The 16,044-nt window shown below is 36.8% G+C and overlaps 1 protein-coding gene across 1 annotated transcript in view; it reads left to right on the top strand.

The window, feature by feature from the left end:
• Positions 1 to 15,766, top strand: part of prox1a (prospero homeobox 1a) — a 105,176-nt gene extending 89,410 nt beyond the window's left edge. The window contains exons 5-6 of the mRNA XM_070888712.1: positions 9,082 to 9,469; positions 15,753 to 15,766. Coding sequence (XP_070744813.1) covers positions 9,082 to 9,267 — 186 coding nt within the window. The 3' untranslated portion in view covers positions 9,268 to 9,469; positions 15,753 to 15,766. The remainder of the gene's footprint in view (positions 1 to 9,081; positions 9,470 to 15,752) is intronic.
• The last annotated feature ends 278 nt before the right edge of the window (positions 15,767 to 16,044 follow it).

The raw sequence follows: 16,044 nt of genomic DNA, 5'->3' as shown, positions 1-16,044 counted from the left end.
TGTTATAATGGTTTACAGTTGCATAAAAGAGAGCTGCACTTAATACCTTAGGAATTCTAACTATATTGTGGGCTTTTATCATGTTTACTGCTAAAAATTAAATTATTGAATTCAAGACAGGGCTTTAAGTAAATTTGAGGTGGGGGAGAAGGCTGATTGAATTACATAATCGCATTGGAACAAATATCTGACGAGAGTTCCTTACTAAAAACAGGAAAAGTTGCAAGTGTGTTATCATTTGAGTCATTTTTTGAATAAATATTGCATCCAATGAGACCTGATGTTTGCGCCGTTATACTATTATTTCTGTTAGGAATTATAATTCTATAACCATTTGTTTCATTTAAAAATTCATTTTCAGACAAATTGCCTTCTTCAGAGCAGACTGAAGCGCTTTGGAACAACAGCTCTGTGCTAAGCAGAAGTGTTGTCTCTCCCCCACCCCCAGCTGTTCTTTATCCTACCCAGTGTTCTAAGTGAGTAGGATTATAAAAGCCTATCCTGAAATCTATCTATAAATCACTTTAGGAGCTTACTTGACAATATAAATGAGGACAGAAGTGGGAAGAAGTGTTGTCGGCCTAGCTGCAAAGTTTATTGAGGTTGATATTATGGTAGTGCAATGATCCATGGAAATGCTAGGATAAAATATTTTGAGCAATGCACTAGATCCTTGTGCTTTATACCACTATACAACTTGCATATTTGTTCTGCATTCATATCATTCTGAGCATAAAAGCAACTCTAAAATTGAAGTATGATCATGTTGGAACTGGCGGCTGTACAACTTTCACAGCCTCATCAAGTACAAGACCCTCCATGAAGTGCTGCATGCTCTAATTTAATAGTAGTTCACACAGCAGCTCAAAAGCCATTGTTGTGAGGTAACATACGCAACGCTAATATTATTCATAACTTGCAGTGAAAATCTGATTCTCTGGATGGACTTTTGACTAATAAATATTTAATGCTTGTGTCAAACTGAAAATACAAATTGCAAATCCTGCACCATCTAGCTTCCTCCAAATTCTATGACACAGGGTACATATAACCACTCAGATCATGTTTGTTGCAAAGTAGGAATTGTGAGGTAGTGAGCGGAGTTCGGATCTTTGACAGTTCACTTAAATCTGTATTACAATAGCATTCCCACATACGGTATTAAAGTAGTGCAAATCACATCAAACACGTTATTCTAAAGAATTACAAACTCCTATCATGGCATAAATCTGAGTAAGTATCTTAGTGGGAGGGCATTAAGTTCAGCAGGGGGAACGTTTTTCTCTTTGCACCTGTTTATTTGGCTAACAGCATTTTAACTGCTGTTAATTGCCTTTTCCCAAATTAAGCAAGTAATCTTGTAATCACCTTTTAGTCTAATAATCTGTCATTTTTAATACAATTTCTTTGTTAGTCGCTTAACTCAACATCTGCTTCTCCAGTTGAGGCAGCATTGAAGCTGCGAGGGTTTCTTAGTTGCTTTTTTTTTAACAACTGACCAAACAAGAGTGCAAAGTTGGAAATAAGAGGTATGTGTGTGTCCAGTTCTTGCCTAATGGCATCACTCCTCCACCATGAGTTATCTAAGAAGTGATCACCACAGGCTGAGCTCAAGGGGGTCAAGATCTGCATTTTTGATCCACTGAGGGAAAATTCTAAAACCTGAGATTACTGTGCTATGTTCCTCCAATTCTACTTTAAAATATTGCAACTGAGAAACCTGTAGGAAATATTTCTTCACTTTCATTGAAAATCTCTTAAATGCAATGAAACACATTCAGTCCTTCCAAATGAGTCACTGCTTATCCACTTGATTTCCACTTTTTTTTTAGCAATTTCTGAACAGCATTGATTTAAAATTTATGACTATTTTCTTAATATTTAAATTTCATTTTCTGAATGAATGCTGCTTTAGTAATAAACCTCAGCCTGCAGAAATATTTAACAATTTTGTAGTTGCGCTAACCATCCCATAATTAAAACTGTGCAAGATGGTTAAAATGTCCTTAGGTTTATACATGGAATTGATTCTGTCTGCAGAACAGAACAAGTCCCCAGCTTATGTCACTGCTATCAGGAGATGCAACTCTCCTTGATCAATATTTGCTTAACAAACAGCAGGGATCGGAGAGTTTGTTCAGAGAAATCATGTGCATGCAAGGGTGAATGAATGTTCGGTGAAGTACTTTGACTATTTACCTCCTGCTGTTTTTTTGCCCCCTCTTGTGTTGTGCTTTGTTCCTAACCAGGGGGGCATGCACCTACACAAATCCCCCAAACAAAATAACAATTGGAATGTCTGCAGGAAAAAGCCCCGATGACAAACAAGCATCATCATCCTGGTTCCTGTATTAGAATCAGCAATTCCTAGAAATAACACACTCCACTTCCTCAGCATCAGGTGGCAGCAGTCAATCAAGTCGCCGTGAGCTTGTCAGGACAAAAGAGCGCGTAGTTTGCACAATGTAAATGCAGTGACTTTGTGCCAAAGAACCACCCCATCTTTCCCTTCAGGGGTCATTTGTTTGATCTTCTGACTGTCCTCAGACTCGGCAGCACATAATAAAAGCCTGACATAGCAGCCTGCCTGCCTTCTGTGTCCTGCGGATACTCATCATAAGTGTCAGGACATACCAAGGTTAGCGGTCACTGAAACGGTGCTCATTTGCCTGCCTTCGCAAAACATTTACAAGTGAACCAATGCCGCTTGTAACAGAGGGGAGAATTTTATAAAGGTGAAAGAGACGAGAGCCAGGCGTTTGTTATTTTACAAAAGCTGATTTGCAAAACCAAGGCAAATTAATTACATCCAATAGTTTTCTTTTAAGATATTGTAGTTTCCCAAAAAGTTCAATTTCTGTCATTTAATTGTTTTAGTGGTTAGTAAATGCTGCAGTGGTACTGCCTAATTTTTTGACTGTAGAAGGGAATCATGCACTTGCTATTCTAAGAAGATAACAGTAGGGAGGCAAGGGGAAAAGGGTTATTGGTATTTTGGATTCTCTTGACTCCTCGCCTTGGAGGGAGGGTTATTCTTGTCACTGCCTTTTGTCTACATCTGCTGACTGCTTGCCTGCAGCCAGCAGCATGCTTCAACTGTTCGGTCACCTCCTAACATCACATGCATCAGCTGTTGTGCTTTTGTTAGAGGTTTTGTACGTCTAATCCAGTGTGACCATACTGCTGCACAGTAAATCAAATGTAGATTGTTCCTGGGATGACTTCCTCATAAATATTTTAGACAACCTTTACTGCCTTTATTCTTAAAAATTGAAAAACAGATTAAACTTAAATGCTTGTCTGCTGAGTGTATAGATGATCTCTAGATACTTCCAGCTGTTAATTGTAATTTGGGGAGGGTGAGAACATGACATTAACCCTTTGATGACTGAGTTTTTTAATACATTTGCACATTTAACCTTGACATCTTGAAAATGAAAAATGAAGTAAAATTAGAGAAACCTCTCTCAATGCAGTAGAAATTTGTGAGTGCTATTTTAGCACACTAGTGAATAGCTCTTTCATCCTTCCTATTTACTACCCATTTATTTCAAATAGGTTGGAATGTCATTAAAATAGCACACATGGTAATTTTACATGAGCGCATTAACCAGTGCATCAAAAGTAGCGTTCAGCAGGATTCAACCTGAACTTATAGCATTCTTTGAACTAAAACCGAATCCTTGTGTGTTTGAACTGATGACAAATCAATGTAGCCGATTCCACCAAGCTACTTAGCCTATTGTGGATGCCATGTAGGAAACTTGGGGTTTTATTATATTTCCACTACCTGTAACAGAGCCAAAACCATGGGCAATTTGGAGCCTGAGTGGGCTAAAACTCTATTTTATTAGGTAGCTGTCACAAATTAGTAGCAGTTTATGATGGTGTAAATGATATTAAATGTACAGAAAGCTGTTATAGAGACACTTAACAGGAGCAATGGTGAAGAATGGTAAAACACACTGCCTCCATTAAAGTCAATTTTGTTCCCAGCTCCTCAGAAGCAGCATGGCGTAGAAATTCTTTCCTGTAACAAATGAGGATTCAAAAAGGTGCTTTGCGTGCCACTAAAAGCTGTCAGTGACACAATTTGTAGCTGTAATACTATTGATTGGGTTAGAAGAGGTCTAGGGCTAAAATGTAGCATTTTGTTTCTAAAATATTATTGTGTGCATATAAATGTGCAACCATGGAATATACATTGTGTTTCAGGAGTGAGTTGACTTCATAATTAAGCTTGGTGTCTTGTACAGTTTATTTAAACCCTTTATTTGAGTTGTTTGTTGGTAAGGAGTCACCCATAACTTTTTATTATCGTGTATTCTGTTTTTGTCACACAAAATGGGCAGTTGTTCACTGCACAGATTGCAGTGATTCTGATGACATCACTGAATTTTTTCCCACTGTACCATTTGTTATCAGTTGTAATGGAATCTTCGTGAGATACAAAATATTCCTTGGGATGATGTCGTCATATGTGGTACCCTGTATAACTTTTTCTCACTTGGAGAAACTAAGTGTGACCATCGCAGAATTGTCATCTGTAGCCTTTATCTTCTCCACTAATTTTGAAAGTAAATACATAATTAGTTTTGCGTTAAGTTTAATTTTAGATATCTTATTAAAATTAATTTGGCTGTTTTTTAAATTAACTTCATATTGCTGGTATTATGGGCTGCATTGAGTTGACTAGAAAATCAGGGAACGCACCATGTTGCTAAAGTGGAACTATCCTAAAATGCTACTAACTTACTCAATCTCCTTTTATTTATTTCTATTTTATCTCTCTCTGTCTCATTCTATCCACTCCCTGCACAGGTGGACTGTATCAGCTCCTGATATTACCACTGCCTATATCATTACCTCATCTATCAACTTTCCCTGCCACTTGATCTATTGACATCAACCTTTCCTGACTGTAACAGCCCCAACAACTTTCCTTATAAATCCTGAATAACATGCCCACATTATTCAATTTTTCTCATCATGATCAACTTCCATCATTTCTCTCTCTCGTACTTGTACCAGGACCCCCTCATTAGTCATTCTTCTTGTCAACCTTATTTTCTGCATATGTCTGTGACACCTTCCTTTAGGGTTTCATTTCACATTATTTGGCATGCTACATAATACTTCAAAAATGTAAATGCCAGCATTTTTCTGAAGCAAAAAGGGTACTTACAAGTACCTTTTGATATTTTGGTTAAGTGAACTGGGAGGGTTGTAATCCTCAATGAGCAATCTTTTTTCTTGGATCTTTACATCTAAGGCTGCTGTCAAGATATAGTTAACAGTCCAACTAAGGGAAATCTTGTAGTTTTAAGAAATTCCTTATTTCATCAAGTCACACTCAAGCATATGCCATTCTGTAAAAGAATTGGGAACAAGCAGAACTTTGTGCCATTCTGTAAAAGAATTGGAAACAAGCAGAACTTTGCAACAATGGACATTATGGCTGAGATTTTCTGCTTATGTGCTCACTAGCCTACAGTTTTTCTACCCATTAAAATCAACAGGGGGGAAATTGTGGGCTGGCAAATGTGCAAGCGGAAAGCCCCAGCCTCTGTTCTGTGTCTAATATGAGATCTATAAGTAAATCCTGTACTCTTTCCCTGTAGTGCACACTGTCGGCAATCTGAACACTGGTCAAGCAACCTTTACCAATTCTCTGTCTATGGCACAGGGTCAGTCCACCTCCGAGATGTGGAAGGATCAGCCTTGGTGACCGTGCCACCAGTATTTCCCTCCTTCCATATTAGAAAGTACCTGACTGTCATTCAACACTGCTTCATAATCTAATAAAGATTAGAAATGTTCTAAATGAAGATTTGCATGTGTGACCTGTGTCCTCCCATTCTAAAGCAGCACATTGAGAATCGACTTTATTGCCCCGATAGGTAAATAATATATATAACATAAACTACTATCAAAAAAAATTATGTGAGAAGCAAGAACTGGGATCTTGTGTGCATTTGTATGTATGTGCGTGTACCCATGTATCAAATTATACAATCTGTTACATGCTCCTTATTAATCAAGATAATTCCAACAAATCAGCAGTGACCATATGATGATGCTATAAATTGCAATTAACATGTTGCAACCTACAATCTCGTGCCCAACATTCAAAATATCTATGACTCCACGCAATCTGGACAATTCTAGCTATTCATTTTTAAAGTAGCGGGTTGATGACATTCAGTCTAGAGGTAACAAATACATGAATGAGTTTTAGCACTGGTAGGGGTGAGATAGAGGTGGAGGGCAGTGTTGCAGAGCTGGAAATAAGAAGAATATGTCAGCTGTGGCTCAGGGGGTAGCACTCTGGCCTCTGAGTCAGAAGGTTGTGGGTTCAGATCCCACTCCAGAGACTTGAGCACAAAAATCTAGGCTGACACTCCAGTGCAGTACTGAGGGAGTGCTGCACTGTCAGAGATGCAATCTTTCAGATGAGATGTTAAACCGAGGCCCTGTCTGCCTTCTCGGGTGGATGTAAAAGATCCCATGGCACTATTTAGAAGATGAGCAGGGGAGTTATCCCTGGTGTCTTGGCCAATCAACATAACAAAAAAACAGATTATCTGGTCATTATCATATTGCTATTTGTGGGAACTTTCAGTGCGCAAATTGGTGGCCGCGTTTCCTACATTACAACAGTGACTACACTTCAAAAAGTACTGTAAAGCGCTTTGAGACGTTGGTGGTCATGAAAGGCGCTATATACATTCAAGTCTTTTTTTCTTTTATGGAGTTTGAAGATCCACTCTGGGTTGAACAGAACAGAGGTTTCCTATTATCATGTTCAGCCTAAGTGAGTAACCAGAAAGGGGAATGGAGTCGATGGCAAGAGTAGAGCTTTTGGCAGGAACCAAATAAAATGGCTTTGGCTTTCCCAATATTAAATTGAAATAAGTTCTGCCTCCTTCAAATCTTGGTGTTGGACAGGTAGTCTTGCAACACAAAGGTGCTCCTGGACTCTGAGGAGGAGAAGATTTAGAATTCAGTGTTGTCAGCAGACATATAGAAAGTTGTTATATGCCTATAATGTCAGTGAGTGGCAATGATAAATGAGGGAAGGGGGCCAAGGATCGAACCTTGAAGTACTCCGGAAGTAACCATATGAGGGCCTTGAGTCCATGAGCACCTTTGAAGGGTGTGAAGGCCTTAGAGAGGGTGCAGAAAAGATTTACAAGGATAGTTCCAGGGATGAGGGACTTCAGTTACATGGTTAGACTGGAGAAGCTGGGATTGTTCTCCTTAGAACAGAGAAGGTTGAGAGGAGATTAGAGGTCTAGACAGAGTAGATAGAGAGAAACTGTTGCCATTGGCGGAAGGGTCGAGAACCAGGGGACAAAGATTTCAGCTGATTGGCAGAAGAACCAAAGACGACATGAGAAAAAACTTTTTTACGCAGTGAGTGGTTAGGATTGGAATGCATTACCTGAAAGGGTGGTGGAGGCAGATTCAATCATGACTTTCAAAAGGGAATTGGATAAGTACCTGAAGGGGGGAAAAAATGAAAGGACAGGGGAGTGAGACTAGCTCTTGCAGAAAGCCGGTATGGGTTTGACGGGCCAAATGGCCACCTCCTGTGCTGTTACCATTCTATGAATAGGGCGGAGAAGCTTCCTGCTGGAGATGCATTGACTGTGATGAGATAAAAATGAAATTACGTGAAGGCAGCCCCGCAGTGGTGCACTACACAGGATGGAGTGGTCGACTATGTTGCACGCCACATGGAGATCAGGGAGGGATAGCATGCTGCTGTAGCAGTGGCTGACGAGCCTTTGTTAACTTTGACCAAGTCTGTGTTGGTGCTGTGTGCAGGGCAGAAACTAGACTGAAGGGATTCAAACAGGGAATTGTGGAAGTGGTAAGAGCAGAACTGGGAGGAGATGATAATGCGATTAAAGACTATAGAAAGGAAAGAGAAGTTGGAAATGGGGTGATGGTTGGAGACAACAGAGGGGTTGAAAGACAGCTTTCTTAAGGAAGGACTGATGGGAAGAGAAATGTTGCCAGGGCAAAAGGAATCATTTACAATTTCAGTGAGCTTTGGGGTAAGTACAGTTTTGATCTCGCATTTTGCTCCATTTACACTTTTTTCAGAAATCTGATGCTCTGATTGCTGTCATAACTGACAGACCAATTTGCATTGGTTGGAAAATATCATCTGACTGGTATAATATGCTGAACGTGCATTTAACCAAGAAGTTCAGGAACACTAAGTCAAGTGAATGGCTGCAACATCTGTGTAACATTATTCAAGGACATTTCTATCCTTGGAATGTGTGCCGATCTTAATATACTGCAAGTACATTAAAATGAAAACATTAATATTTGTCACAAAATCTAGCTTCGTGCTATCAAGCTTAATAGGTAAAATGATACCTCGAGGCACTATGTTGAACACAAGTACATTAATGCCCATATAACACACCGAACCTAATAGAATTCAGTCTTGCATTCCTTTTGAAAATAGATACTCTCTGAAGTGTCCATATTCCCCATATATACCTCTAAGAAATGAGATGTCATTTTAACTTATTTCATGATTTATTCCAAAATATTAAAATTAAATATCTGGAAAATATTCCTGGTAAATATAGAAACTGAGCTTCTAGAGTTCAGTAATGAATTTTTAAAAAACACCTTCTAAAAGTAAGTAAGTGATTTTACATTCTTATCTCATTGCTATATTGTTGTTGAGTCAAATTATTGACCTGTTTTATCTGAAAATTACAGAAACAACTTTTTTTGTTTATGAAAAATAAAATTATAGAAAATGTTAAGCTTGCAAAGTGCACTTGAGCCTTTGAGTGTGGAGGTAGATAAGTCTGATTGCTGGAATGAAAGAGTATAAAAACATAAAGATCATCTTTCTAGAAATAGCCTTCCTGGAATAAACTGGAAACTGCTAACTTTGCCATATTTAGGGGCTGGGTGCACAGAGCCACTGCAGGCCCCTGGGAGGTTGATGAAAGCTCAGCCCTCCTCCCCTCCCCTTTTAATGAATCAGAGACTTTGGATTGAAATTGAAAACTCTACTAATGTCATTGTCTCCTTCTGTATCAGCAGGTTCCGGAGAGGTTCTTGGAAGTGGCTCAGATCACATTACGAGAGTTTTTCAATGCCATTGTTGCAGGCAAAGACGTTGATCCTTCCTGGAAGAAGGCCATCTACAAGGTCATTTGCAAGCTGGACAGCGAAGTCCCGGAGGTTTTCAAATCTCCAAACTGCCTGCAAGAGCTACTACATGAGTAAAGATGCCCAGAGCCATCTGAATGTATCAGATGTAATATTCCCCTTCTGTTCTGCTGCCCAATCCTTGTATTGTTGCTTTTCTCAGCTCTGATTTGTTAATTTTCCCTACTGTTTTACCCTTTTACATTTGACCTTGTAAGAAGATTGTTCACCACAGCCTTGAACCCACTAACACTGATACATGAACCCTTCTGTTTTGAAGGTTAGTTTGATTTGATTTACTGAAGGAAAAGCTGAAATGTGAGAGTGTACTTTTAATTTTTTATTTCAAGGTAGGGTATTACACCTAAAGTAATCTGCTCTGTCAGACAGAAGGATTTATTAATGATTACTTGTGGCAAATGGCAAATAACTATGACATCATTTGGACAATAAAGTAGCTGTCATGGGATACAACACTACACACTCGGAGGTTTTGCCCAGCTGTATCATTATCAGAGATGTCTAAGCCTGCTATTGTTTTGATTTCAGGCATGATACCAATTGATCTCTGACCCCAGACTACAATGCACCATATAGTCAAATCTTACCTATGGTGTCATCTCCATAACCACCACCTGCAAATGACATGTGTTTCATCCTTCAGTCTCTGTGGCTGATGTCGGTCATGTTGTGCTGATCCCTATCTTACAAACAGCTATTGCTTTCCCACCAAAATGAACTTTTTCTGCCAAGATTCATTACTTTTTCACCAAAAATGACCACTTCATGTGAGAACAGCCTCTCCAGTACAGAACAATTCTGCTTTTCCGCAGTAACCAAGGATCAGGTTACTGTGCACTTCTAATGATTCCAAATTAATTCTGCAAAGGTTCATAGTTGGCCAGATGACCAGAGATAGGTATTACTCTCCTGGGAGAGTGAGAAAAACAACACTTGCTGTTAGCTTTTACTGAATTCGGATAAAATAACAAATCTTTTAAATATTTCTATTCAAAGTGAGGCTATTAGTTCAGCCTGGTGTTATTAGCAGCAGTTTGCATTGAACCTACAGCTGAGATTTATTTTTTGGAGTTGTTAATGTACTCCATTAATATCACTTATTTACTGGAACAATGTACTGTATTCAGTTCTTGAGTACCCTGTAAACTGACAGATTTTCAAATCTAGAACTGTGCTGTGAACTTTATTGAAGACTTTTCCTGGTTCTGCTACTTAAAGTAATGCTAACGTGACAGTTTGCATTGCATGGTATCACTGAAGAAAAGGAACTTGAAAATTGAATTAATGAGAATGTGTCAGTTTACCTCTTTTGAAACCATGAAAAGACATCAGATTGTCATTGTTTAAGTTAGAGGGAATCCATTCAGGTACAAAAGAAAAAAAACTCAAATGCAAAAAACAAATGCACTTTAAAGTGCAAAACATTATAAGAGTACTGCTGAGTGCAATGAGTGCATTATTGTAATTAGAATACAGCTTTGTGAAAATGGTTATTTGTACATAGTGTGCAAACGTTCTGTTGACACGGAAAGTCGCATGTGCATAAACATGCCATACTGTTAGAATCAGTTTTAAACTAAATTGCTCACCACTGGGAGCTTGAGACTGTGACCAGATTTAATCTGATTTCTTGTTAACTGCAACTATATGAAACAAATTACATTCTGTTTTAAATCGTTTGCAAGGACACCTAAAGTATTAAATCTGATTTGATATCACTTCATAAACAGCAAGATTTCTCCCCTTCACCCCATTACCTTTTTTAGCAGTTTGGTTTTTGTGTTCACACTGACTGCTGAAAGCGTCTTGAGTCACTAGATGAAGAGAACATGCTGAACCATGTACAATTAAAAAAAAATTATATATAATATATACATATTTACGCAGTCGTACTGAAAATACCCTCATTAGCCTGATTTAATTGTTATTGTAGCGTGACCTTTAATAGTAGTGTATTTATTTTATTTGCCAACATAATTACTACTGAGAGCAAACCTCTATATATGACTTTGTGATCTATAGCTGTATCTATGTCAGTTTATTTGGGACAAATTTGACTTTAAACCAATCCAGTTTGATGACCACACACATTTTGAATCAATCGGATCCATCAGCCAGCAGATGCACAAGATATTTTAAAATGACTATACTGAGGTATAATAAAATGATAGAACTGGATTTGAATATAGCCACTCTGCCTTTAATTGCAGTTTCTGATGAAATGATGAAGCATGCAAGTGTGCACTTTTTGAATACACAATATAAGATATACTATTATAAAAGGATTGGCATAATTATTGCACCTTTTTGAAATGTATCTAGATAGAATGATTTTTCAACTTGCTAGCTCACCACAATCCAGCAATTCTTAGTACAAAAAGGCTACTATGCTGATCTCTCGTTATAATTCTAGATTCCTGCAATCACAGACTAAAAATGGATCTGTTTCAGTTTCTGCCTTAGTTAAAACTAATTCATGTCAAACTTATTGGTTTATGGTATGTTACAGATTTATTTTTGCCTAATTGGGTTGTAATTTAAACCTTCGTATAAAATCAAACCTACACAACTAGATGTTAAATGGGTTGTGTCATCAGGAATTTCTGGTGTGCAAGCCAGAAATTCCTGATAGTAAGCAGTGATTCACTCAACAATTTCCAGGCTGCAGAAAAGCTGATGCTGCATTATAATTTTGTTCAATAAGTATTATTGGAAAAGATTCCAGTATGTTCCCAGTCCACTACCTTAGACAATACCAAACCGAAGTATAGCTAGTTAGAATGGCTTAGACTGTTCTAAGCTGTTAACCACAATTGCTCACCACCTGACTCTTCTCAGCAAAATGACCTTGTCACTTTAGGATGCACCCATAATTGTTTTAAATCCTTTCACTGGCATTGGTCTATATTTAGGGTTGAAATAAAACCACTTCACGATAGTACAATGCTATATTTAGAATTTCTGTTCTATTTTCCCTTCTATTCTACAATTAAACACATTATCTGTGAATAAATCACACATGAATTCAATTCACAGTTCAACAATACTGAATTCCATTTTCAACTTATGAATGGCATCTGCAGAACTGTATTTTTACTGTAAACATCCTGCACTGATATTATTTCAGATTAGAATTGGACAAATGTACAGAACTCCAGGATTTACATTCAGTATATTCTGAATAAATTAAGACTGAGTTAATTATAACTGGGTACAAAAGCTGTTCAGGCTATGGAACCTAGCATCTTGGATTTCAGCATTGCAAACTTAGATGCCCTACAGAATGTACAAATACATCGACACTTTACAGAGCATGTAGTCAGTTTGGAAAAAGATGTACAGTACATTTCCAAACTTTAAAACAAAAAGTAATCCCAATTTTTTGAAGTAATTTGTTTATAATTCCATTAGGTAAGGATTACATTGCTTGGAAAGCTACTTTGAGTAGATGAATAGTAAGGATTAAAACCTCTGATTTATTTAGTAAAAGTTTAGTATTTGTTAGAAGCCTTGGGGAGAATATGATACAATAGAGTAAATTAACCATTCATATTGATAATGATGTAGCACTAGAGCATTAGTGGAATTCATTATTTGTGATTTCTTTTGCGAAGAAATGCAACTGATGGCCTCAAGGTCATAAAATTGAATTATAAAATTAGTCACATTGGAAAAACAAAATATAAATTTTTTAGCAGCAGAAACAGTGAGCCAATGAAAGGGTTAAATGTTTTTTTTTAATTAAAATTCAAAACTAAATTTAGCATTAATTTTAGAATAACTGACATCGACAGAGCTGCTGTCAACTTACAAGCACCATGAGCATTACAAAAAAAAGTATGTTTTTGGTTTATGTTATGTTATTTTCAGGATTGAAATCCAGTCTGAAAAAAGAGTTCTCTTAAGATGAGCGGAGCACTTAAAATCTAGAATGTGCAAAATTTAACACATTCTACATTTGCATTTTAAAAAACTAAAGAGTGAGAGTGGTAATAATGTGACTGACCCCAATGCTACAGTTTAACTAGTTGTAAGTGTAGTTGATGGATAGAAATGCAGGGAAGCAATTAATGTCAGCACATAGCCTTAAAACCTGCTGACTTCAAATTAACAGCACAATGCCTGCAATGCCCTGTCATTATTATAAAGCACTTGCAGTATCTGCAGACTTTAGGCAATGCAGACAATAGCAATGAAGTGCCAATATATTCACTATGCATCTAAACCAAGTCTGTCTTCTTAATTTTGGTATGCCCCCAAAGTGCTCTCCACTGGTGTTATACACTCTTCCCCACCCTTTCCTGGCAGAATGATGTACCAGTCACTCAGTTTCACTAGTACTGACATGTTGTGACTATGAATTTGAAATCAAACTTGTCGAATGAAATTAGTCATGAATATTGGTGGGGTCCTATTATAGGACTGACCTTGAAGAATACAGTTCTGTGCTGACATTACAATGTGGTCTCAATTAGAGGTGCAATGATTATAATAAACAGAGTAAAGGGTCCTATTACCTTGTTTACTTGTTTGGAGATTAGAGGATAATGTGTGTAAGATCTGTCAAATAATTAAATTGTGCACAAGATTGCAAAGATTACCGTATATCCTGACATTTTGTAAAAGAACAAAACAATTGGGTTCTAAATCATTTCAGTACTTTATTCTGTAATTATTGCACCAATGGTCTAATAGGAGAGTTTTGTAATATGGTTTTAATAAAGACTCGTTCAACAGTCTAATTGTAATTCCATTTAAAATAATTTCACTTTGTGCAGTATATAAAGAATGTTCTGGAAATTTCATTTAAACTGGAATGCTTTTATGAGAGCCATAATGCCTTTGTGCCTCCAGCTAGATTTTTCCTTACAAACCTGCGATGATCTCGATTGCTTCACAAGGTTTGCTATCATTATACTGGCATACACTTTACGTATTCATGATGTAACAGCTACAAGAGGCAGGAGGTCAGATGTTTTAGAGTGGAAATTTATATAGTTTAATATGAGCTCATCTCTGTAAATTAATTCCCATTTTCTGTACTCTTATTGCTAATAGAAATTTAACATTGCATATAAACTTGAGGTGATATCCTGTGCCTAGACCTTAAATGCACCAGCTTGAAGGATACAGACACCTTCAATTTACCAATTTCCCATATATACAATTGTTCTTGTGCCTTCTGTGGCTGAACATTTCTTGTTTTGGGATTCTTGAGGATTTCCTTTTTATTCATAACCAACTGCAATAAATGCCAGATTTTTTTTCCTGCAGTTTACCACGAAGGTGATAGCTATGCATATATTGTATCTTTATAAAAATAAAACAGCTGGAAAAAGATTTTTGAAGAAGAGAATTTTTAGAACAGTTTGATAAAGCAAATTATTTTTTCCTCCTCGACTGCTTGCTCAGCATTCGAGTTTGGGAAATCTTGTAGAAGCCAATTTTTTGTAACTGTGGTGCAGATTTTGTGTTTTCATAGATTATAAAAAGTAGTATAGAAGCAATATTTCATATGATGTGATATACGTGTGAAGTGAAAGCTGACTTTTCCCTTTAGATGGACAACTTTTCTAATTTTAGACATGCTGAAAATATGTTTTGTGAAGAAAATCTTTTATTGTGACCTCTGCGACACTTATATTTATGACTATTGCAGGATATGTCGCAGAGAATGTTCACAGTAATGAGAAATTTACATGGCAGACATTGAGTTGTAGTATTTAAATAGTATGAGGTATTTGCTCACATATTTTGTTGCAGTTCGGTTGTGCCTCAGAATATCAAAAGCTGGTAATCTGCTTTAAATTTCTGATTTAATATTTTAGATTTTTTTAAACCTGTTGTACAGTAATTGCATTAAATATGTGGGTAAATATTCCTCAAAGAAGTTTAAAAAGGGAGCCCTCGAGAAATGCTAACCTTAAATTACCATTTTTCATTTAATTTGTTTTGCATACTTTTAATTTTTTCTTTTCCTTTTATATTTTTCAACTAATCACCTTTCACATCCAATTTATGTTGCTAAACTTAATGCTAGCACAGGAAATACAATGCATGATGTGATACTGATCAAAAAGTATGTATTTAATTTCCTATGAAAAATACCTATTGCCATTTTTCCCACATATGTAAGCTCATTACCCCTTGGAATTCTTATTACATTTATAAAAATTCTTTAAAGTTCACGTCATTGTTTATTGTATTCAAAATCCACAAATTCTGCGCTCATTACTCATTATGACTTCTGTATCTTGTAAAATATTTACAGAATGTATATTGCATCTACCCAGTAAATAAATGAGTAAATGGTTGAATCCTGAGACCTTCCTTGTGGTGATGTCAGTGGCACAGAAATCAGCAGCTACAGCAAAAGCACATGCACTTGTAAACTCTGTAATTTACCCAAATCCTGACCACATATTAATTTTTTTAAGTGGTAGTTTAATGTTGACCTATTTTTTGAGAACTCCCTTCAAATTGAATGACAAGGGAGATGGCTATTTTAGAAATGGTTACTACGTATTGTACTTCTATTGCAGAATGTGAAGTTGAATGAAACACGCTCATCTTGTCATAGAGAACTGTGGGATATGAACTGCCTGCGATGAAAACGCTTGTATGTATATGGTTGCAGAAAAGTGACAAAAACACTGCCTTTATATTATTTAGCAATATGTTGTACATAGCATTATGCTCCTTTTTGTATTAAATACCTGTTAATTTGAAAATAGTGCAGTAATTAAAGCTGACCTAGTCAGTGTTTTTGATTTTATTTTCTAGCTAGAGACCATTTTGATTGTGGAATTTTGTTGTTGTTGTCAATTGTTCTGA

Source organism: Pristiophorus japonicus, chromosome 9 (assembly GCF_044704955.1).
Source record: "Pristiophorus japonicus isolate sPriJap1 chromosome 9, sPriJap1.hap1, whole genome shotgun sequence".
NCBI classification, from domain to species: domain Eukaryota; kingdom Metazoa; phylum Chordata; class Chondrichthyes; family Pristiophoridae; genus Pristiophorus; species Pristiophorus japonicus.
This window is presented reverse-complemented; position numbering and strand designations above follow the sequence as displayed.